Source organism: Lepidochelys olivacea, assembly GCF_965140295.1.
Source record: "Lepidochelys olivacea isolate rLepOli2 genome assembly, chromosome: 8".
Classification (NCBI taxonomy): domain Eukaryota; kingdom Metazoa; phylum Chordata; order Testudines; family Cheloniidae; genus Lepidochelys; species Lepidochelys olivacea.
The window spans coordinates 41,842,119-41,864,740 of NC_140418.1; the positions used below are offsets into that span (position 1 = coordinate 41,842,119).

At 57.1% G+C, this 22,622-nt stretch overlaps 2 protein-coding genes across 4 annotated transcripts in view; one reads left to right on the plus strand and one right to left on the minus strand.

Annotated features, from left to right (window-relative positions):
* ATF6 (activating transcription factor 6) overlaps positions 1–22,622 on the plus strand; it is a 419,899-nt gene that overhangs the window by 343,158 nt on the left and 54,119 nt on the right. The gene's annotated exons all lie outside the window — the stretch shown is intronic.
* Positions 625–22,622, minus strand: part of OLFML2B (olfactomedin like 2B) — a 96,898-nt gene continuing 74,900 nt past the window's right edge. For 2 of the 3 annotated variants that reach the window (XM_084636797.1, XM_084636795.1), the window contains 2 exons: positions 3,961–4,137; positions 625–2,427 (listed from right to left, as the gene is read on the minus strand). In XM_084636797.1, the coding sequence (XP_084492923.1) occupies positions 1,811–2,427; positions 3,961–4,137 (794 nt within the window). In that variant the 3' untranslated portion in view covers positions 625–1,810. The remainder of the gene's footprint in view (positions 2,428–3,960; positions 4,138–22,622) is intronic. The other variant, XM_084636796.1, reaches the window with a different exon arrangement.

Sequence of the window (22,622 nt, forward strand, 5' to 3'; positions counted from 1 at the left end):
CCAGCAGTGCTCCTTTGCAGGACCTTTTTCCTGGGCTCAGGATATAGACCCTGACAATGGGCAGCAAACATAACAGTCCATCTGCCCTGGCTTTATGTGCCCAGCCCTGAGGTGGGGGCTGGACTCTCAGGCCCTGCACCCATAGTGCTGTTCAGAAATGACAGGGCTGCCTGTGGCAGCATGGAGAAAAGTGCCTGGCCCTGAAAGACACAAATATTTGGAAACCCTACACCTGAATCTCAGTGGGAATTGTGCCAGGGTGAAATCATTGGAGGGCACCAGTAAAGCCCAGGCCTGGAGCATCTGACTGGGGGCCTGTTCCCAGGGGCTCGTGTACCTGCTCATCCCAAGAAAGTGAATTTTCAAGTAAGCAAACAGAAGGGCCTAGAACGGTCTCTGTGACATTAGCCAGGCCCTGGCCTGATGCTCCCCGCTTCCTTTGCACACCCCAATATCTGGCAGGGCCATAACTGTCAGCCACTGCTGGCCTGGAGGCGAAAGGATGCTCAGCATCTGTTCCCAGCTCCCTTGGCCAGCCCATCGCCGACCAGCACCTGGGAAGCATTTTCTGTTTATTTTTTTGCCACCTGAGAATAAAACAAACCCCAAAAATGTCCCCAACAATTGCAAAGGTACAAGAATGTTTATTACTGGATGTGTATAAATACAACAAGCTGCTGGCAGAGCTGTGAGCGCGTTTGACAGGCTGTAAATGTGCCACAAAAGCTGAGTGGCAGCAGTAGGGGGTGGGGGGATGGGCCATATAAATAGGGAACCACAGGCCAGGAGCAAACCTGAGGCCCAAGCTACTCTGCTAGGATGGAGCATTAGTGCAGGTCTCCATAAAGCAGCCATGAGAGCTGTGGGGCTGTGCTGCTCTCAGGCCAGGCTCTCACATGCACGGCACTCCCTGGAAGTGCAGGCAGACGACCACACTGAGCATCTCCAGGAAAATGTGACCAAATGGCAAAGCTGAGCCGCTGCCCAGGGAGACACAAGTAAAAGCAAATATTGCGGGGGGGTCTCATCTGGGTGACAGAATCAGCTATATTTCTTTACAAAATGACAGGGCATCCCACCCATTTCTGGCAGGGTAGCTGCCAGCGTGCCTCCCAGCATGGCAGCATCTGGTCATGTAGGCGCTCTCCATAGCAGGACAGACGTGTGAGAGCTTGTGCCAAGGCAGCTCTGGGCTGCATGTGTGGGCACATCGTATGAGCAAGGGGCAGAGCTACAGCAACAGCTTATGGCAGCAAAGACAAATAACAGCCCCGCCAGCTCCCAGGACCATTCACACGAAGGAGGCTGCAGAGCAAAAAACCGATGCCCCAGCTTTCAAATGACTGTCGAATTAACACGTGTGGCTGTTCGCAGGCCAGTGGGACTGTCATAAACCTGACTCAGTGCAGACAGAACAAACTGAGCACCCCCGAAGGCCAGGCCTCGCCACCACTGCATGCAAGACGTTTTTGCTGAGCAAGAAGTTTGCTTTGATGGCTTTTTTATTATTTATTGGTTAGCAAAAAAGCAACTAGCTGTATTTGTATTGTCCCTTTGCCTTGATAATGCCCAGCAGCCACCCCACTGCAGATGGACTCATGAAGCAATACCCTGCCCATCCTTCCCGCTCGGCGTGGGAGGCAGCAGTGTCAGTATAAAAGAGAAGGAAGGTTACACCAAAAATAAAGGGTTTGATTCTGGCCTGTGGACTGATCTACAATCCACTTTAAAAACAGCATTTCCTCTTGGATTTGTACAAAATAATAATAAAAGGTGCTGGTGGCCCTTTCAGTGTCCTGTGGCCAGGGTCTCAGTAAGCAAAGATCACATGGTATGTGACCTGGTGCCCATTGTCCCAGGCATAGAGCAGGCGATCCTTGGGGTTATAGTCTATCTGAGTGATGTAGGAATACTCGTTCTCGAAGAGCAGCCGCGGGATGATCTGCGTGTTGGTGTGGGTGTCAAAGGCATACGAGATGTTGGCATTCTTATGGTTGTAGCTGTCCACAGCGTAGAGCACACCGCAGATGACGAAGCAGTTCCCGTAGAAGTTCCGGCGCAGGCCTGTCCGCCACGTGGTCTCCTTCTGGGTGCTCAAGTCAGCGGCATTGAGCTTACTCAGGACAATGACCTCCTGGCTGAAGCCTTCGTAGTTGATGGCCGGGTAAATGACCCACAGGCCATTCTCGTCCACAGCGAAGTCCACATCGGAGTGGCCCTGCCACTGCCATGGTGTCACCTCCTCATAGGCCACATCATGCAGCATGGCCCAGGCAGCTACGTACCTCTGCTTCAGGTCATATTTAATGATGTTGCGTGTGAAGGCCCGGTTGTAGTAGAGGGAGCCATTGTAGACAGCATGTCCTGTCCCGATCCAGCTGTAGGGGAGTTTGTAGGAGTTGCTCCAACGCCCTGGACAGCAGAGACCTTGCACAAATTAAACCCTTGGCTCACTCTCCAGGTTCACCGCTCCCCTGCCCCCACCTGTCACTCAGCGCCCTCCTTCCCTTAGCTCTTGGTGGTCCCTTTGTCCCATCACAGGTCACCTGCAACCTCTCCACTTCAGGTCATGCTCTGCTGAACCAGCTGGCAGAGCCAGTTTCTCTGTTCCAGGCAGGTGACCCGTTGCTCCCCCACCACTTACCTTCCCCACCCAACCTGGCACAGAGTTTGCTGGAGTAAGTGGCACCAGCCCAGCTACGACACCCAGACCACGTTCTCCAACCCACACTTTCTAGTGCCTTCAGGTGCATGCATGGCCCCCATCACCATGGTATATGGGCACCATATTGCTCCTCAAGCACCCAGAGGTAGGGCCGGGCTCTTTCACAGAGGGGGACTGAGGCCCAGCTTCTCCCCATTGGCTTTGGTGGAGTTAGGCACCTAAATACCTTTGATGCTCTGGGCCCCACTTGCACAGGGCACCTGGCCCAGCAGGGCACTGAACCCAGGTCTCCCTCGTGCCAAGCTAGTGCCCTAATCGCAGGCCCTTCCTTCCTCTCCATCCTTCTCTAGCCCCTGCTCCCTCCCACACTCCCCTCCCTGCTTCCATCATGGAGCTAATCTGGGCTATGAACCGAGGCTCCTCCGCACTGGACCTATGATGCATGCTGCCTCCATCCTACTGCCCTGCATGTGTCCACCACCAGCCCTGCTACACCTTTCCCAGGCTCTCTCAGGGCAGCAGCTATCACCTTCCCCCACACCCCGGTGACTTTCATCCCTCTATCTCAGTGACCCCAAACATGGCCCTACTGGCTAACTCTAGCTAAGCTTCTGACCCTTCTTGGGACCAAACCATCCCTTTCCCAGGTGGCTCCCGATCTACAGCTTGGCTCTGATCACAGGCTTTCTCACCCACAGCAGGGAAATCTTAGTGCTTCCTGGCTAGGAGCCAGGGCAGTTGGGCTGGGCCTCCTGCCCCTGTCTGGAGCTCACAGGAGTCCTGTCATTACCAGCAACAGCAACACAGGAACAAGCAGAGATGGATCTGTGCCACAAGCCATGGCTTATTAATATTGGGTGTATTGCTGTAACACTTAGGAGCCCAGTCATAGAATCATAGAATATCAGGGTTGGAAGGGACCTCAGGAGGTCATCTAGTCCAACCCCCTGCTCAAAGCAGGACCAGTCCCCAATTTTTGCCCCAGATCCCTAAATGGCCCCCTCAAGGATTGAACTCACAACCCTGGGTTTAGCAGGCCAATGCTCAAACCACTGAGCTATCCCTCCCTCCCCCTGCCCTGTGCCCAGATCCTGTTGGGCAAGGCACTGTACAAAGAGACAACCCTCGTGCTTTGTCCAGCAGCCGGGACACAGACTGGGGACTAGGCAGACTGGTCCATGCCCCACATGCACCGCTGGGAGAAGTACGTTGGTTTGTGCAGAGATGCTCAGTGACATGGTTCCAGCACAAGTATGGAGACTGGGGAGGACCGGGTGAGCAGCTGGAGAGCGTACCTTGTTTGAAGTTCTCCAGGTTTCGGAATTCCACCAGCGTGTTTCCATAGTAGTAGTTTGTGACGTAGATCCGTTCATCTTTGGCTAGTGGATCCTTCATCCAAGCACCTTCATTCCGCCCGTAGGTGTTCTGGGTGGTGGGGCCTGAGATGGTGGAGAGCGTATCTTTGCAGCGTCCTAGGGCAGGGGAAAGGAGCAATCACTCACTCTGCAGTTACTGGGGATGCAGGGTCTACGCTGAGACTCTTCTCTAGTCAAGACTGAGGCATCAGCCCACTTCACACAGCTGAACAAGTGCCATTTCCCACCCACCCCAGCTGCTTCAGAAATCAGGGCCTCGAATTGTTCCTCATTGTCAGCCCCATGAGGCCAATGGATGTCCTGCCATGCCATGCTTCATAGGCACTAGCAGCCCTGTGCCTGGGGCCTGCAGGGTCCTCTATCAGACAGCCCTACTGCATTGAGCAAAGCCAACTCCCTTTGGTAAATTATCCCTGTCTGCTCCTGGATGAGACCAGCCCATTCCCCTGGAGCAGGGATGGCAAATGTGCCCAACGCCATTGCAGCATCCAGCAGGTGCTGGCACAGGAGCCAAACTCAGGGCCAGCGTCACTGCACAAGCTGCTGAAGTTCACAATGCTTTCAGGGGAACCTTGGCCATGTCACTTGCCATCGAAGCCCAGAGAAATTTGCAGTTTCTTGGGGTTCTCCAAAAATTGCTGAAATTCAAAGGGTTTGACTCTTAAATCCCTGCAGCACCAAGGCTGGAGCATGAGCAGAGCAACATTCACTCTGTCTCAGCCATGGACACAAAAGGATGTCTGCCTGCTAAATGCTGACAGGCATTTGTGCAGCTGAGCCCATGGCCTGGACTAGCGAGACTGGCTCAGGACCGGAGTGGCAGAAGGTGTTGCTGACCAGGATCCAGGGGCGACATTCACAAAGGCATTTGGGTCCCTAACTGCCTCTTTAGGCATCTAAGTCCAGCCTGTAGGCACCACTGATGCTCTCAAACGCACAATCAGCTGCCATCCAGCCCTGCAGGCACTTCAGTGTCCCCCCAGAGACTGGTGCTAAGGCCTGACATGAGTTAAGGTGATACATCTACCTACTCACTGGGGCCTGGCACCCCCCGCTGGGCTGCAGTCATGCTCCGTGGACTGCTTGCTCCTAGGCCAATGAATGTTTATGGAGCGGCACGTCTCCACTAGGAGAGATTGATGGGGAAGGACCCTCACCTCGGAGGGGGAAACCTGGTTTCAAGTTTTTGCCCCAAGGCAGCTACAGCAATGATGGCATCTGGGGCTTCCTTTGGGCTGTCGAGGTAGTGAGGGGTCTTTGACCTGGCTCAGGTGTCCAACTCCCAGGAGAGGGTCACAGTTGAGAATCCTGCGCAGAGGGAGGTGCCTAGCAGCCCAGCTCCCTGGGAGTTAAGGTGCTTAAAGACCTTTGTGGTTCTGCGCCCTAAGCCCTGCTACTTGCCTCTGTGGTCACTCCTGCCTAGCTTAAGCAGCTCCCTGCTCGCCTTATGGCTTTGGAGGATCCCATTCATCAGCACCTGACTCTTCCCATACAATGAATGGGAGCCTGGGCACCTAACTTGGGGCAGAGGATTCCACTGGATGGCAATGGAGGGTGGTATTATAGTGCCTAAACCCTGTTGTGAACCTCATCCCAGGGCTTTGGCAGAGCTGGAGGAGGAGGCTACCCAGCACCTGGCTATCCTGCTATCTCCTTCTCTTTCAAAGAGCTTGTGACGTGCTGTATTGGCCCCTTTGAAGGCCCCCTGCTGGAGGCCTTTCCTACCACACCCTACCCCAGAAAAGAAGCAGTGAAGGTGAGTCCTCCAGGCCTGCCTAGAGAGGCTACAGGGAAGCAGCCAATCAGAGCGCAGCAGGCCCAGTTAAAAGGCACTGCAGGGCCTGAGCAGGGTAGTTGTTGGCTGGGCCAAGAAGAGTGAGGAAGGAGTGGAATTGAGATCTTCAGTCCTGAGGTGAGGGAGAAGATGAAGGACCCACGTGGGAAGTGGCCCAGGGAATAGCAGCAGCAGCAGCAGTTATTAAATGAAGCAGCATGTGGCTGTTATTTGTAGGATCCCTGGGTCGGGACCTGGAGTAGTGGGTGGGCCCATGTCCCCCCTCACTGGCAGGGTGGCCTGAGTCCTGAGAAGGGGATAGGGCTTTCTTAGAGGCCCAAGTGAAAGGCAGGGCTTAAAGAGTCTCCAGGGAGGAAGCCTTGCGGCACTGCTCTATACCAGGGCAAATATGGACTTAGAACTAGGACAGAGACAGGACTACAAGGGCACAGAGGCAGGCCCTGTTGGACCTCCTTCCTGTGTTTAGACAGTGTGTGACTCAGCCGGATGTCTGAGCCACTCAAAACCCACCTAATGAGGGCAACAACTGACGGGGGCACCACCAGCAGTGAGTGCAGGTTCTCACCCAGCTGACAAGAGGCACTAACGAGAGGTGAGCATGCCCTGTCACAACTTGGTATCAGAAGGGGGATCTTTACAGATCAGCCCTTGAAACAAGGGGACAATGGAGGAGGTGATCTGCTGCTGTCCTGCCACTCACAGGCAGAACAGGACCCAGAGGTGAGCGACAAAGCTGATCAAAGGGATGGAATGCAAGCCATATGAGCAAAGGCTGAAGGAACTGGCTATCTTTAGTTTGGAAAAGAGGAGATTAAGGGGTGATAGGAAAGCAGTCTTCAGATACTTGAAAGGCTGCCATAAAAAAGATGGAGAAAAGTTGTTCTCTCTTGACACAGAGGGTAGGACATGAGGCAATGGGTTCATGCTACAGCACAACAGATTTAGATTAAAACTCAGGAAAAACTTCCTAACTGTAAGAGCAGCAGGACAATGGAACATACTGGCTAGGGATTGTGGAAACTCCTTCACTGGAGGTTTTCAAAAAGAGGCTGGATAGCCATTTGTCTTGGATAGTTTAGTCACAACAAATCCTGCATCTTGGCAAGGGGTTAGACTAGATGACCCTTGCAGTTCCTTATATTCCTCTGGTTCTGTGAACTATGGGGTATAGTACCAACAGGAGCCAGCAGAGACCAGGTCTTCATGGGAAAGGATTGTAGGGAGCAAGAACTGATCTGCCTCAAAGTTGAAAAGGAGGCTGGGGAACAGCAGTGCTTTCTGCTGCAAAAGGAGCTGACTAAGCTCCAGAACTTGCTCAAGGCCCAGCCAGGGTCAAAGCCCACCTTGGCTAAGATCTGGGAAGTCTCGAGGCTGAAGTGGCCTCCCTAGAAAAAGAGCTGGAATTGTGTGGACTGAGGTCATTACAGAAGGAAGATGGCTTGGACAAGTACATCCATCCACCTGCTGAAGAAGAGAGCTACCCAATTGTGCGTCTAAACCCCCAGGATCCTGATATAGTGGCAGAGCAAGGCCACAAGCAGGAAAGGGCCTATCTTGAGGAAGGAGAAGGACCCATATTGTTCTACGGCCCAGAACATCAGCCACAACGTACTTTGGATCCAGCAGGAGAAGTGGGTGCGGATGAGTGAAGCATTGAGATGTTTTGGGAATAGGATGCCGTCCTTAAAGTTTGGAAGACCTGGACAGAGGTTGGATGTGCATAAAGACATTTTTAATTCTGAGGGCTGTGCCTGTGTTTGCATCCAGGGAGTCTCCTCTCTGAGACCAGGCAGCAGCCTTAAGTCAGTTCAACCTTGGTGAAATCATGGTGTTGACTACATCAGAAGTTGCTGGGAGCCAGATATTCACAGGGTGCAGCATGTGGTGAACTATGACATGACCCAAGATATGAAGCAATATACCCACCATATGAAGCATTTGAGCCCAAGTCCTGGTCATGTCAGATGATGTAACTGAGAAGAACAAGCACATTACCAAGAAGTTAGTAGATTTCCTGACTGCTGCTAATCAGGAAGTTCCCCCTTGGCTGCAGGACTTGACCAAGTGTCGGCCATCGTAGAGCCCACCTATGGGTACGGTTTGGCTCTGCAGCAGAAGGTGTCACAGGGCTAATTAAGGAAGGAACCTGAACTGTAAAAGCCCTCCAAGGTAGAGAAGAAGACCCTGAGAAGTCAGGGCAGATTGTGAAAAGCTCTCCAGACCGAGGGCTGAGACAGAGAACCCTAAAGAGAGCAACAACTGTGAACAGCTTTCCAGGCAGAGAGGTCTGACAGGGAAAGCCCTGACTAACTGGGGCCTACAGGCTCTCCAGGCAAAGAGGCCTGGGTGAGACCCTGAGAAACCAGAATGCGGACTGTAAAACCTTTCTAGACAAAGAGGCCTGAGGGAGAAGATCCTGACCAAAGCAGGGCAGAAACTGGAAGAGCTCTTCAGGCAGAAAGGCCTCAGAGAGAGGTGTCTGAGCAGCCAGGACAGAAAGTGAAAAGCTATCCAGACAGAGGCGGGGGGCACCTGACTAACCAGGGTGGAGACTGGAAACAGAGTGAGAACCCTGATGAGTGGAGCAAAGTTGGTAAAAGCTCTCCAGACAGAGATCTGGGAGAGAAGACACTAAGAAATGCAAAGCCTGGATAGGAGGGGACATTACCCTCCATAGTACCCCCCACCCCAATCCTTTCTGCATGTGGGAGATATGTGATGGGTTGTATCAAGCCCTTTGAGGGCTCCCTGCTGGATGCCTTGCAGTTCTACCACACCCTGCCCCAGAAAAGAAGCAGTGAAGGTGAGTTAAACGAAGCAGCATGTGGCTGCTATTTGTAGTGTCCCTGGGTCGGGACCTGGAGTAGTGGGTACCTAATGAGGGTAGCAGACTGGGCAGGGAGACCAGAATGCAGGTTCCCACCCAGCTGACAGGAGGCACTAATGAGAGGGGAGTGCGCCCCATCACAGAGCCCCATTTCACTGAATATGCACAATTCTTCAAAGAGCTGCCTCAGTTAGTCCCTGACAGCCCCATCTGGGAGTGGGTGTGGGGCAGAGCAGTTGCTCTGGCTGACTGACGGGGGATTGCCCAGGGGCGTGATTGGCCAGTCTCATTTCCTGACCATTCAGCGCAGTGTTTCAGCACACACTTCCCAAGGGCTGCTGTACTCTGCAGCTTGGGCACCAGGAGACGCTGCATCACTGTCTGGTGTCTGCAACTCCTCTGTTGCCCCTCAGAGCCCAGGCACTCGTCCACACACACATCAGACACCCACTCAGCCTGTGCTGTCCCCACGCAATGGAGCCCACTCCAGCCACCTGCTGGAGTCACACATCCAGCCAGCGTCCACAAGCCAGTCCTATTCTAGTCTAGCTACGTTTTTATACCATGCTCATCACCGGAGCACCTTCCAGTCATGCTTTAAGCAATGTAACCACACATGTGTCACGTGGTGTTTGTTCTCTCATCCTCGCCCAGGGGCAGAAGTGTGTGCAATGGAGTGTCTTGTTTAGGTAGTGTATTTATTTAATAAATAAATAACACCAGTTGCTATGTCTTTATACTAGAGAAGGAAGGTCAAAGCACTGCACCTGGCCCTTGCAGCAGACGGTGGAGAAGTTTGGGATGGTCCTTGGTTCCCAGGAGAGTTCATTCCACAGTCTCTGATTACCCTGGAGAAAGTTCTGTCTCCCGTACAGACAAGCTTTACCCTTATTGCTGAGAGTTCTGTTATGCTGACTGTGGTCTGTGCTGGAGCTTTAGATGGTCTTTTAGGTATCCTGGGCCCATGCCATGGAGCACCTTGACAATAAGGGCTAAGATCTGGAACTTGATTGGATATTCTATGGGAAGCCAGTGTAGAGAGTGGAGGACAGGTTTGATATTCACATTGCCTGTTTTACTGAGGAGACTTGCTGAATCATTCTGTACTCGCTGGAATTTCCTAAGTGCTGAAGGATGCACGTCCAGGTATATCACATTGTTGTCCAGCCACAAGGTGCTGAAGGCATGAATAACTGAGGGCAGGTTTTCACCCACCAGGATAGGATGGAGACCCCTAGTCAAGAAGAGATGGTAGAAAGTGTTACCCTTGGCCTTTTCAATGTGATAGCTCAGCATCAGCAAGGAATCCAAGAGAACTCCTAGACCACAGACTGAACTGACCAACTGTGGATGTGAACCTGCAATCAAAGACTGCAACATGGCTGCGAGCTCTTCAGAACAGCTTCCTGTGCCCACCAGATCCCTCTGCCTTGCTCAGGTTCAGCTTCAGTCAGCTGTCCTTCATCCATAAGCTTATCTAAATCTGTGGGGAGGTAGTTGTATATGGTGAAAAAGAGGTAGAGCTGTGTGTCATCTGCATACTGCTAGCACTTGGCTCAGACCTTGCTCAGGAATGGGAGGTTTGGTGCAGGGCAATAGGTGGCTAGAACTGAAGTATTCAGGTGGATTGCTTCAGTATTGGTTGGACCAGTGTGTGCGGGAAGGAGGAGGGGAAGATTCCTTCCCTGCGTGAGGTGCTGGCTGTTTTGGTCAGGAGGGGCGCCAGTTGCACACACCACTTTCTCAAGCCAGGAAGTACCTGGGTTGCTTTCACAAGTTTAGTCAAGGCTCCTTTAGGGTGTCCAGGACTTCTTGAGGAGTGAACATGCTGAACAAGTCATTGCCTTCTATGATGAGATAACTGGCTCTGTGGATATGTGGAAAGCGGTGGATGTGATCTTGACTTCAGCAAAGCTTTTGATACAGTATCCCACAGTATTCTTGCCAGCAAGTTAAAAAAATATGGATTGGATGAATGGACTATAAGGTGGATAGAAAGATGGCTAGATTGTCAGGCTCAGTGGGTAGTGATCAATGGCTTGATATCTAGTTGGCAACCAGTATCAAGCAGAGTGCCCCAGGGGTTGATCCTCAGGCCAGTTTTGTTCAACATCTTTATCAATGATCTGGATGATGGGATTAATTGCACCTTCAGCAAGTTCGCAGATGACACTAAGCTGGGAGGAGAGGTAGATACGCTGGAGGGTAGGGATAGGGTCCTAGACAAATTGGAGGATTGGGTCAAAAGAAATCTGATGAGGTTCAACAAGGACAAGTGCAGGGTCCTGCACTTAGGACAGAAGAATCCCATTTACTGCTACAGACTAGGGACTGAGTGGCTAGGCAGCAGTTCTGCAGAAAAGGACCCAGGGGTTACAGTGGATGAGAAGCTGGATATAAGTCAGCAGTGTGCCCTCGTTGCGAAAAAGGCCAACGGCATATTGGGCTGTATAAGTAGGGGCATTGCCAGCAGATCGAGGGATGTGATCGTTCCCCTCTATTCGACATTGGTGAGGCCTCATCTGAAGTACTGTGTCCAGTTTTTGGTCCCCCCACTACAGAAGGGATGAGGACAAATTGGAGAGAGTCCAGCGGAGGGCAGTGAAAATGATTAATGGGCTGGGGCACATGACTTATGAGGAGAGGCTGAGGCTTATTTAGTCTGCAGAAAAGAAGAGTGAGGGGGGATTTGATAGCAGCCTTCAACTACCTGAAGTGGGGGTTCCAAAGAGGATGGAGTTAGGTTGTTCTCAGTGGTGGCAGATGACAGAACAAGAAGCAATGGTCTCAAGTTGCAGTGGGAGAGGTCTAGGTTGGATATCAGGAAACACTATTTCACTAGGAGGGTGGTGAAGGACTCGAATGGGTTACCTAGGGAGGTGGTGGAATCTCCATCCTTAGAGGTTTTTAAGGCCTGTCTTGAGAGCCCTGGCTGGGATGATTTAAGTTGGTGTTGGCCCTGCTTTGAGCAGGGGATTGGACTAGATGACCTCCTGATGAACTCTGGGAGTGCGGGTGGGCTGCTGTTGGTGGGTGCAGACAGGTGAAGCCATGCTGTTTGAGAAGGCCTCTCGAATGTGCATGATCCATCAGTGACCTGGGCAGTGCTTGGTGCTCAGCTCTGAGGCAAGCTGTAGGCACTAAGGGTTGATGATGTGATTTACTTCTCTGGACAGCTCCATAGGGTGAGATTTGGCAGCCTCGATGGAGGCTGGTAGGAAGGTTCTCTTAGCCTGTGATACAGCCTCACCATAGACTATTCCCGCCACCGGTCCTGCCACCCTCTCCTCCATGGGCCCTGGTCTGTTACCCAACACAGCAGCGGGCCCGCTCGTTCATCTGGGCACACCAGTGGGGCCTCCCCCGGGACCCGAGTGGAGTTGACAATGGTCACAGATGGAGGAGGGGTGACCCCAGGGACCAGGCGATCAGGGCCACCAGCAATGATCAGGCTGACACCCTGCCAGGTATTGGGGGTCCCAGGTGTCCCTCCAAGCTTGGCCAGGGGGCAGTCCCTCTGGACATGCCCCGCCACCCGGCGGAGAAAGCAATGGGCCTCCCCTGAAGAATAGTAAACCCTATACTGGGCCCCTTGGTGGGGCACCAGAAAGGACCCCTCCAGAGCCTCCCTGTCATGTGCCGCTGGGGGCACTTGAATCTGCACCTGCCGGCAGAACGATAAAATGTGGCAGAGAGCGTGGTCCTTGCAGCCCAATGAAAGGGGGCTGAGGACGGACAGGGTCTTCCCCAGGGTAGAGAGGAATGGCAAAAGGGTGGCATTGGGGAGGAACAGAGGAGAACACAACCCATATGTCCAGGTCCTCCAAAGGCTCGAGGGGGACATGAATGCCCCCCACTGCCAAGCCCCTCTCCACCGCCTTCTGGGCAGCGGCCTCCAACGCCAGGAAAAACACCATTTTCCCTAACATCTTAAAGGCTGCCACCATGGCCGCGGGCCCTGCCACCATGGCCGCGGGCCCTACCACCCGCTCCATCATCCACATGTAGGCTTCCACATAAGGCAAGGCAGACACCAGGAGGCAGTACACCCTGTGCCCCCTGGTGAGGGTGGGAAAGGGTCCCCATCTACCGGGAATGGTACTCCAGGAGTCGGCTGGAGCAGAAGCCAAAGCGGCGAGCAGAGGGGTGGTAGCCACCTGGGCATACGCCTGGGGGGCCAAGGGAGCAGCACCACCAGGGCTGGTAGAGGGAACAATGGGTCAGGGTAAAAGGGGGGCTGTGGAACTCCTCCCACTTCTCCCGGCATACTCCACGGAGGGATGGATCCTCGGGGCTGGCGGCCAGACTCTCCAGCTCTAAGACCTCCCGTTCCAACTGCTCTATTGCCACATCCCTCTGCCAGCTGGCACCCCGGGTGTAGTTGTGGCAGAAGAGCTGGGCGCGCACCTTCCCCACGTCCCACCACCGCTGTGCCGACGGAAAGGCACACCGCTACCCTCACCAGGCAAGCCAGAACTCCCGGAAGGACACCACAAAGCCCACATCCTCCAGCAAGCTGTTATTAAAATACCAATGGGCCAGCCCTGGCCTCTCCACCTGAGAAAGGCCGTCACAGTCACCAGATGGTGATCTGAGAATGGGGCCAGCCGGATGTTGGAGGAGTGGGCCCGTGAAAGGTGATAGGCCGTCACAGTCACCAGATGGTGATCTGAGAATGGGGCCAGCCGGATGTTGGAGGAGTGGGCCCGTGAAAGGTGATAATGTGGTATGTAAATGCAGTCCAACTAGGAGTAGTGCGACCAACGGGCCTCCACCCAGACAAAGGTGAACGTCGATACATCATCTGGGTGGTGGTCACGTCAGACGTCCACCAGGGAGTGACAGTCGACAGTCTCCTGGAGGACATCCGTGGCAGCTGGACAGCGCTTGGCCCCTCGAGCAGTCCCGCTCATCAAGGGTGGTGTTAAAGTCCCTGCCCAGGAGCAGGCACTCGTGAGGATCCAAAGAGCCGAGGAAGGCGGACGCCTGCTGAAAAAAATTGCAGCTGCTCCAGGCCCGATGTCGGGGCATAGACATTGACAAGATTGACCATCAGCCCCTCCATGCGGCCCTGGAGGTGCAGCAGGCAACCCTCAACACCTCGGGCCGTAGGTCAGGGGAGAACAGGGTTGCCACTCCAGCCGTACAAGCTGTGAGATGGCTAAACTAAACACTGTCCCTCCACTCCAGCCACCAACTGGCTTTGACGGCTGGATCCATATGGGTCTCCTGCAGGAAGACTACAGAGTACCCTCCCTCCCGAAGGAAGGAGAGCACCTGGCATCTGTGTGGGGGTCTGGGAAGTGGGAAGGGGGTCCTTCGTGATTCCAGGCTCTTGCTCCATGGCAGGTGATGTGGCCACGGCATCGATAGGTGAGGAATCAGCAGTAGGGCCCCCACCTGGGAAGGAGGTCAGCTGTCCAGCAGCAGTGAGGGATACTCCTGGTAACTCAGATCCCATCCGCGTGGCACTGGCTGTCACCTCGATTGATTTGGCGGCCGTTAGCGAGGTGCCATCTGTGGCCGGGTTGGTGGAAGAGTCCAGGGGTTCCGCGGAGATGGGAGCGGAAGCAGCGGTGAGGGGAAGGGAGCATGGGGAAAGGGAGGCTGGGGTAAGGTTGCCCAGATCGAGGCCTGCTGGCAGAGGGTCATCCTCCCCCCGGGTGACTGGGGTCAGACCCAGGCCCCTCCATCTCCTCGAAGATGGAGGGGAGATCGCCACCCACCACCTCAGGGACTTCTCCACTGGCACCCAAAGCAATGCTCACCTCGGGGCTTGCAGGGGCATTAGGTGGAAGGAGGTGCTCCAGCGGGGCTCCCCCAGAGGAAGGACTCCAGAGGAGGGACAGTGCTACCCTTCATTGCTGCCATGCCTGCCCCAGCCGGCACAGGTGGATGGAACTCACCAAGAGGCAAGGCAGAAGGCTTGGTGTCGGTGGCCTCCTTCCTGGTCTTTCGGATGGGGCGGGGGGGTGGGTCTCCGCATCAGGTGGGAGGAGCAGAGCTCAAGCCTTCCACTTGCGCTGCTTGCCCCGCTTCCCCTGTACATGGACCCAGCCCTCCATGGTGTCATCTGTGGGCTGGCTAACAGGAGTTGGGCCAGGGGGCAGGGGCAGTGGCGTGGGAACTCAGGGAGGTAGTGGTGAGGTGGCACAAGGGAGGAAAAACTCCCCCCCCGGGGCACGCCTTCTCCATGCCCAGCGGTAATCCTGCCACACCCTCCTCCATAGGCCCTGCCAGACTGCACGCAGCAGAAGCGGGGCTCTTCCGCTCATCTGGGTGCACTGGGGTAGATGCCCCTGGGGCCCAAGCGGGAGCAGCGGTGGGTCGGGGAGGTGGAGGGGTGGCGTCAGGCAGCCAGGGGCACCAGCGATGATGGGTCCGGCGCCCTGCCGGGGCTCAGGGGTCCCAGACACTCATCCATGCCTGGCCAAGGAGCAGTCCCTCCGGACATGCCCCATCACCTGGCAGAGGTAGCACCAGGCCTCCCCCGTAAAGTAATGCACCCTGCAGCGGGCCCCCTAGTAGGGGACCAGAAAGGACCCCTTGAGCGCCTGTCCATCATGTGCCACCAGCAGCAGTTGAAGCTGTACCTGCCAGCAGAACGAGAGGACATGACGGAGGGCGGGGTCTTTGCAGTCCAGGGAGAGAGGGCTGACTATGGAGAGGGGTTTCCCCAGGGTAGAGAGGCAAGGTAGCAGGGCGGCATTAGGAAGGAACGGGGGGACAGAGGTCAGGACCAATCAGACGCCCAGGTCCTCCAGCAGCTCCAGGGAGATGAGCACGCCCCCTACCGCCAAGCCCTTCTCCACTGCCTCCTGGGCGGTGGCTTCTGATGCCAGGAAGAAGATGACCTTCCCGTACATTTTGGAGGCCGCCACTATGGCTGTGGACCCCACCACCCTTGCACATAGGTCTCCACGTGGGGTGAGGCAGGCAGCAGGAGGCAATGGATGCCATGCTTCCTGGTCAAGGTGGGGAAGGGGTCCCGGCTGCCAGAGATGGTAGCAGAGACGATGGCCGGGAGAGATAATGTAGCAGCAGGCAGGGGAGCTGCTGCCACATGGGTGTACGCCCTGGGGGCCAGCAGAGGGGCACCTGCGGAGGTGGTAGAGGGAGCAATGGAGAGGGATGCCGCGGCCAGTGGTGGGGCCACGGCAGAGGGGGCAGCGCCTACCATGGAGGGCCTAGCCTGTTTGGCAGGGCCTTTGCCCTTCTTTTTCCCTTGGCCTTTTCCACCAGCTGGGGGTCCCCCTCCCGGAATCAGAGGGGGCAAGGGACACGGCAGCCGTGGAGTCCACCCCTTTGCCCACCGCCACCGGTGTCCCAGCGGGGGCAGTAGCAAGTAGTTTGGCAGCACTAGTTGAGGTGGGAGCCACAGGGGATGACGGGGGGAGCAGGTGGAGGAGGGGCAGTGGGGGCTGCTCAAGGGGTCCCACCCATCTTGTCCCCCGCCATAGTGAGCAGGGAGGGAGGCCCAACACTGGTGGGGCGAGAAGGGGAAATGGGGAACAGGTCAACCACTCCTCCCTGCTAGGCTGCAGGCAGGGGAGGAGGGTGCCAGAAGGAGAGGGCTGGATGTGTGGAGGGGCTACGAAGGCAAGGACTGGGATGGGGTTCAGTCACCAACACAGGATGGGATTCTGGCTCCTTTAGCTGCACTAGGGGAGGGGAAAGTTATAATAGCAGTGGGTGGGGGGGGTGCAGTGATACCAGGGTTCAAACTGAAACAGGGGAGGGGCACAAGTGCATGGGAGGAGGCATGAACACACAGACCAAGGGGCTAATCAGGGCAGGAGGGACCATGGTGGTGGGGGGCGGGGGAGACAGGACAGGGAAACCAAGGTGCTAGCCTCAGAGGCTGGAGCAGGACAAACAAGCAAACAAAACTGCGAGGGAAAAGGGCGGGGCAGGCAAACAAACTAAAGCTGCTGAGGGGCTGGGGCAAAGTGCGGGAGCAAAGGCTGGAAGGGGCAGGCAGTAAGGGGAAAATCTGGGGGTCTGCTGTGGGGGGGTATCAGACCGGGGAGGGGGCACGTGCACCGATGTGCGCTTGCAAAAAGTCAGTGTGGGCTGGCTGCTGCTTCAGGCCCAAATGGCAGCGAAAGGGCGTGGCAAGCTAGACGAGCAGGTGAGTTCTTGAGGCAGGAGATGAGGCAGATGATAAGCGGTCAGTGGGGGTAGGGTGGAGGGAAGGCAGGGACACAGATGGACCAGGCTCCACACCACACCTCCTATGTCCCCACAAACACAGTCAAGACCCCCACCACAAGAGCACAGTTTGAAAGTTACTCAGTCCTTGAAGGCCCCCTTCACAGTGATCTGCAGAGTCTCTGCATGCTGTCTCAGCAGCAGATGGTCCCCTTCTTCCTCCTCCTCGAGGCTCCAGCAGTTTCCAGGCAGCAAACACAAAAGCAGCTCCAGCAGCTAGGCAGGAAGGACTCCTCTCAAGTGGTGATGGTGTCCACAGCAGCAGCTGGGGTCCCTCACTCCCCTCCTCTGGGGAGTGGGCCAGCAGGCCCTCCAAGGGGCTGCAGCAGGAGCAGGAGCAACTGGGGGGGGCACCAGCCAGCTAGGAAGCAGAGAAGGGGGTGGGGGGTCTGGTCCAGTCAAGGGAGGAGCTGGAGCAGCAGCAAGAGCCCAGGACCTAACAGTAGCCCCCTACCGCCCTCCAGGCCAGAGGCCTTATTGGGCTCCAGGAAGTCCCACTGCTAAAGGATCGCCCCCCCCCAGCCTAAGAGGGGGGTCCACAGGACCTGGAAAATCAAATAATTACGGGGGACAACTAATGAACAACAGGGTCAAATGAAGGGAACCGGATGGGGACACCGAGCAGAGAACCCTAGACAGCGCCCACTGCTCCTCGAAGGCATCAAGGGAGTCAGTGGATGCCGCCCAGAGGAACTCTGCCTAGAGGTGTGAATGGACGGAGGATCGGAAATAGGCCTCACAGTCACAGCAGACTCCCTCGGCCAACCTCCTCACCCTGGTTTTATAGATGGCCACTTTAGCCAGGGCCAGGAGGAGGTTGACCAGGAGGTCCCGTGACTTTGTGGGGCCAAGGATATGGAGTGTATAGATAAGGAGGTGAGGGGGAAAGTGCAACCAAAATCTTAACAAAATATTTGTGAGGAGCTGGAATAGGGGCTGCAGCCTGGTGCACTCCAGGTATATGTGTGCCAGGGTTTCCCTCATGCTGCAAAAGGGGCAGGTGTTTGGGATTGGGGTAAACGGCGCCAAGTACACGCCTGTGCTCACAGCTCCGGGAAGGAACTGCCAACTAATATCCCTGGCGGGCCTCAGGACCAGGGTAGAATATAGGCCGGCCCACCCTCTAAAGGTGGCAGGAGGTCCGCCACTTCATGTCGGGGCGGGGCACGAGGATGAGGATGTGAAGGGTGTGGAGCACGAGCGTGTATAGATGTTTCCTTGGTGTGGTCTGGAAACGGACCGGCTGCAGCTCATGTAGCTGGCTCACAGTAAAGAGGCGGGGGGGGGGTCGGTCGGGTCCACGGGGCAGGGGCCTAATGAAAAGGGCCGGAGGGCCTGGAGTGGAGGGTGGGTGGGGCGCGCCCTCTCTTAGGACCCGGTCGAGGTAAACCCGAGCAGTTTCCTGTGCCGCTACACTCCACGCCGGACTACTTGCACCATAAAGGAGCCTCTGCAGGGCCTGGAGGCAGAAGACATGGACCTGAGTGTGGAGACACTTAAGGCCCTGCCCTCCCTCCTCCAGGGGTAGATGGAGAACCCCTGCAGAGACCCAGTGTAGTAATGACCAGAGGAACTCCAGAATCGATGTCCGGAGGTTGGCCAGGAAACCCGGGGCCGGAACTAGGGTGTTGAGCCGGTACCAGAGCATGGACAGGACTAGCTGATTCAGCACCAGTGCCCTCCCTCGAAGGGAGAGGCACTGGAGTAGTCCTGTCCATCTCCGGAGCCGCTCTACCACCCTGCTCTCTAAACCATGCCAGTTCTCCCGTGGAGACGGATTGCGTGGCAGAAAGGTAAACCCTGAAATAGAGCAGCGGACCTGCGCTCCACCAGATGGCCTGAAGCGCGGGTGGGACGGAGCTCGCCTGCCACCAGTGCCCTACCACCAAGCCAGAGCTCTTGACCCAGTTGACCCGGGCGGAGGAGGCTGCCAAGTAGATGGCCTGGCAAGCCTCCACCCATGCCAAGTCGCTTGGGTCCTGGGCCATGAGGAGCACATCGTCGGTGTACGCCAACAGGACCAGCCACAGCTCCGGCTCCCGCAGCACCAACCCCATCAACCTCCTGTGAAGGAGACAGAGGAAGGGCTCAATCGCCAGAGCGTACAGCTGTCCCAAGAGGGGGCACCCCTGCTGTACTCCTCACCCGAAGCTGACCGGTTTGGTCAGGGTCCAGTTGAGCCTGACCTGACACTCTGCAGAGGCGTACAGCACCCGGAGAAAACCCACAAACAGGTCCGAAGCCAAACGCTCGCAGGGTGCTCAGGAGATACCCGTGGTCCACCCTGTCGAACACCTTCTCCTGATCCAGGGACAGGAGGGCAAATGACAGACGGTCCCTACACCTGAATTTCAAGAGGTCCCAGACCAGATACAGGTTGTCAAAGATGGTGCGGCCCGGGACGGTGTAGGTCTGGTCTGGGTGGATCACATCCGCCAGCATGGACCCTAGCCACAGCGAGATGGCTTTCACTATGACCTTGTAGTCCATGCTGAGGAGCAAGACGGGACGCCAATTTCATAAAATGCGGAGGTCCCCCTTCTTCGGCAATAAGGTGAGCACGGCTCGCCTGCACGAAAGAGGAAGGACCCCGCTCTGCAAAGACTCAGCCCAGACAGTGACTAGGTCTGGGCCTAGGACGTCCCAGAACACGCAGTAGAACTCCATGATCAGCCCGTCTATGCCTGGAGATTTATTGGTGGGCATGCGGCAGAGGGCTCCCAAGAACTCGGCCAGAGTGAGAGGCAGCTCTAGCCGGTCTCAGTCGCCCACACTGACCATTGGGAGTTCATCCCAGAGCACTCTGCAAGCATTAGGATCGGTCGTATCCAGGGAGAAAGGCCTGCGTAGAAGGCCCTGGCCCTCCCGCACATCTCCACTGTATCCTGGGGGGGGGGCATCCTCTCCTCTCGCAGCATATGGGGGGCCGGAATCACTAGCCCCCAGCTTTCCTCCAGGGGTGACCACTGACACAGTCCCGTGGCCCACCGAGACAGGCAGTCAAGGGGCAGACTCCCGATGTGGCACCCCATGGGCTGGCACCACGCGGTCCCCCTCAAACCCCAGCTCAATTGGGGGTGGTGGAGGGAAGATAGCAGCCCCTGGTGAGCTCCCTGGGGGCTATCCTCTAGGAGTGAGGAGATGACGGCCCCAGGGGCGGCACTGGTATCACGGGAGGTGGAGGGGACTGGGATGGGGCTGGCATCAGGGGCAGGGCAGGAATTCAGAGTAGGAGCAGGGCAGGGGTCAGGAGCAGAGTTAGGGAGAGGGGCAAAGGCACGATCCTGGGCCCCAGTAGCCAGGCCGCTGGGAAATGGCCCCTCTCGGGCAAGCTCAGGAATCTGGGGGGTTTGGAAGGGGGCCCTCCGTGATGGCGCCAGCCGTCACCTCAGTAGGCTCGGCGGCTGTCAGCAGGGTGCCACCCGCGGCTGGGCAGATGGAGGAGCCCAGGGAACCCTCAGAGGCGGGAGCGGAAGCAGTGGTTAGGGGGAGGGATCATGGAGAAGGGGGGGCTGGGGTGAGGTCGCTCAGTTCGAGGCCCGCTGGCAGAGGGTCATCCTCCCCCTGTGTGATTGGGGTCAGACCCAGGGCCTCGATCTCCTCGTAGATGGAAGGGAGCTCTCCTTCCACCACCCTGGAGTTCTCCCCGCCAGTGCCCGAAGCGACGCTCGCCCCAGGGCTCACAGGGGCTCCAGATGGTAACGGGGCAGGAGGGGCTCCATCGGGGGCCTTGGAGGGAAGGGACTCCAATGGAGGTGTGGTACTGCCCTCATGTGCTGCCACGTCTTCCCCGGCCAGTACCGGGGGATGGAACGCACCCACAGGCAAGGCAAAAGGCTCGGTATCGGTGCCCCCCTTTCTTGCCTTCTGGGGGGCTTCCGCATCGGCGGAAAGGAGTGGAGCTCGAGCCTTCCGCTTACCCCGCTTCCCCTGGACTAGGACCCAGCGCTCCATGGCATCATCCGGGGGCCAGCTAACAGGGGTCGGGGCAGGGGGCAGGGGCGATGGCTCAGGGACTGTGGGAGGCAGTGAGGGAGGGAAGATTCCCCCAGGGCGGGCCCTCTCCCAAGCTTCGTGGTATCCCTGCCGCACCCTGCTCTGGGGGCCCCGCCAGATGGCAGGCAGCAGAGGCGGGGCTCTCCCGCTCATCTGGGTGCACTGGGGGAAGCACCCCTTGGGCCCGAGTGGGAGCACTGGTGGACTGAGTAGGAGGAGGGGTGGCTCCAGGCACTGGGCAGCCAGGGGTGCCGGCGATGACGGAGCCGGTGCCCTGCCGGGGGTCCCGGATGCCCCTCCTTGCCGGGCCAAGGGGCAGTCCCTCCGGACATGCCCCATTGCCCGGCAGAGGTAGCACCAGGCCTCCCCCGTGGAATAATGCAGCCAATAATGGGCCCCCTGGTAGGGGACCAAGAATTATCCCTCAAGCGCCTCTCCATCATGCGCCGCTGGTGGCAGTTGAAGCTGCACTTGCTGGCGGAACGAGAGGACGTGACGGAGGGCGGGGTCTTTGCAGCCCAGTGAGAGAGGGCTCATGATAGAAATGGGCTTCCCCAGGGTGGAGAGGGCGGGGGAGAGGGCGGCATTGGGAAGGAAGGAAGGGAGGGACGGAGGTCAGGACCAGGTGGACGCCCAGGTCCTCTAGTGGCTCCAGGGGGACGAACACGCCCACCACTGCCAGGCCCTTCTTCACCGCCTCCTGGGCGGTGGCCTCCAACGCTAAGAAGACGATCTTGCCATACATTTTGGAGGCCGCCACAATGGCCATGGGCCCCACCACCCTTGCCAACGCCCACACATACGTCTCCACGTGGGGCGAGGCGGGCACCAGGAGGCAACGGACGCTGTGCTTCCTGGTCATGGTGGGAAAGGGGCCCCAGCTACTATAGATGGTAGCGGAGGCGGTGGGTGGGAGAGATGACATAGCGGCAGGTGCGGGGGCTGCCGCCACCTGGGCGTATGCCCTGGGGGCCGGGCACCCACAGAGCTGGTGGAGGGAGCAGCGGGGAGGGACGCCGCGGCCAGTGGCAGGGCCGCGGCAGTGGAGACAGCCCCTGCCATGGAGGGCCTGGTCTTTTTAGCGGGGCCCTTCCCCTTCTTCTTACCCGGGCCCTTCCCGCCAGTTGGGGGGGCTCCCCCCGAATCTGAGGGGGCGAGGGACGTGGCTGCAGCAGAGGTCACCCCTGTGCCTGCTGCTGCTGGCACCCCAGCGGTGGCAGGTGGTTTGGCAGCGGCAGCAGAGGTAGAGGCTTGGGGGGGGTGACGGAGGGGCAGGCAGGGGAGGGGCAGCTGGAGGGGCCCCACCCACCATAATGAGCAGGGAGGGAGGGGAAAACACCAGAGAGAGGAGGGGAAAGGGGAGGCAGGTCGACCACTCCTCCACGCTAGGCTGCAGGCAGGGGAGGAGGGCACCAAAAGGGATGGGCTGGACAAGGGGGCTATCAAGGGCTTGTGGGGGACAGTCACTGACTCAGGACAGGAATCCGGCTCCTCTAGCTGCACTAAGGGAAGGGGGTCATAACAACGTTAGAGGGGTGCAGTGAGATAGGGGCAAATTCAAACAGGGGAAAGGCACAAGCGCATGGGAGGGGGCAGGGGCGTACTGAGCAAAGGGCCAATCAGGGCAGGGGTACCACATGGGGAGGGGGGAGAACCAGGCTGGAGGTAGGACAGGGAACCAAGGAGCTAGCTTCAGAGGCCGGGGCAGGGCAAACAAACAAAAGCTGCGGAGGGAAAAGGGCAGGGCAGGCA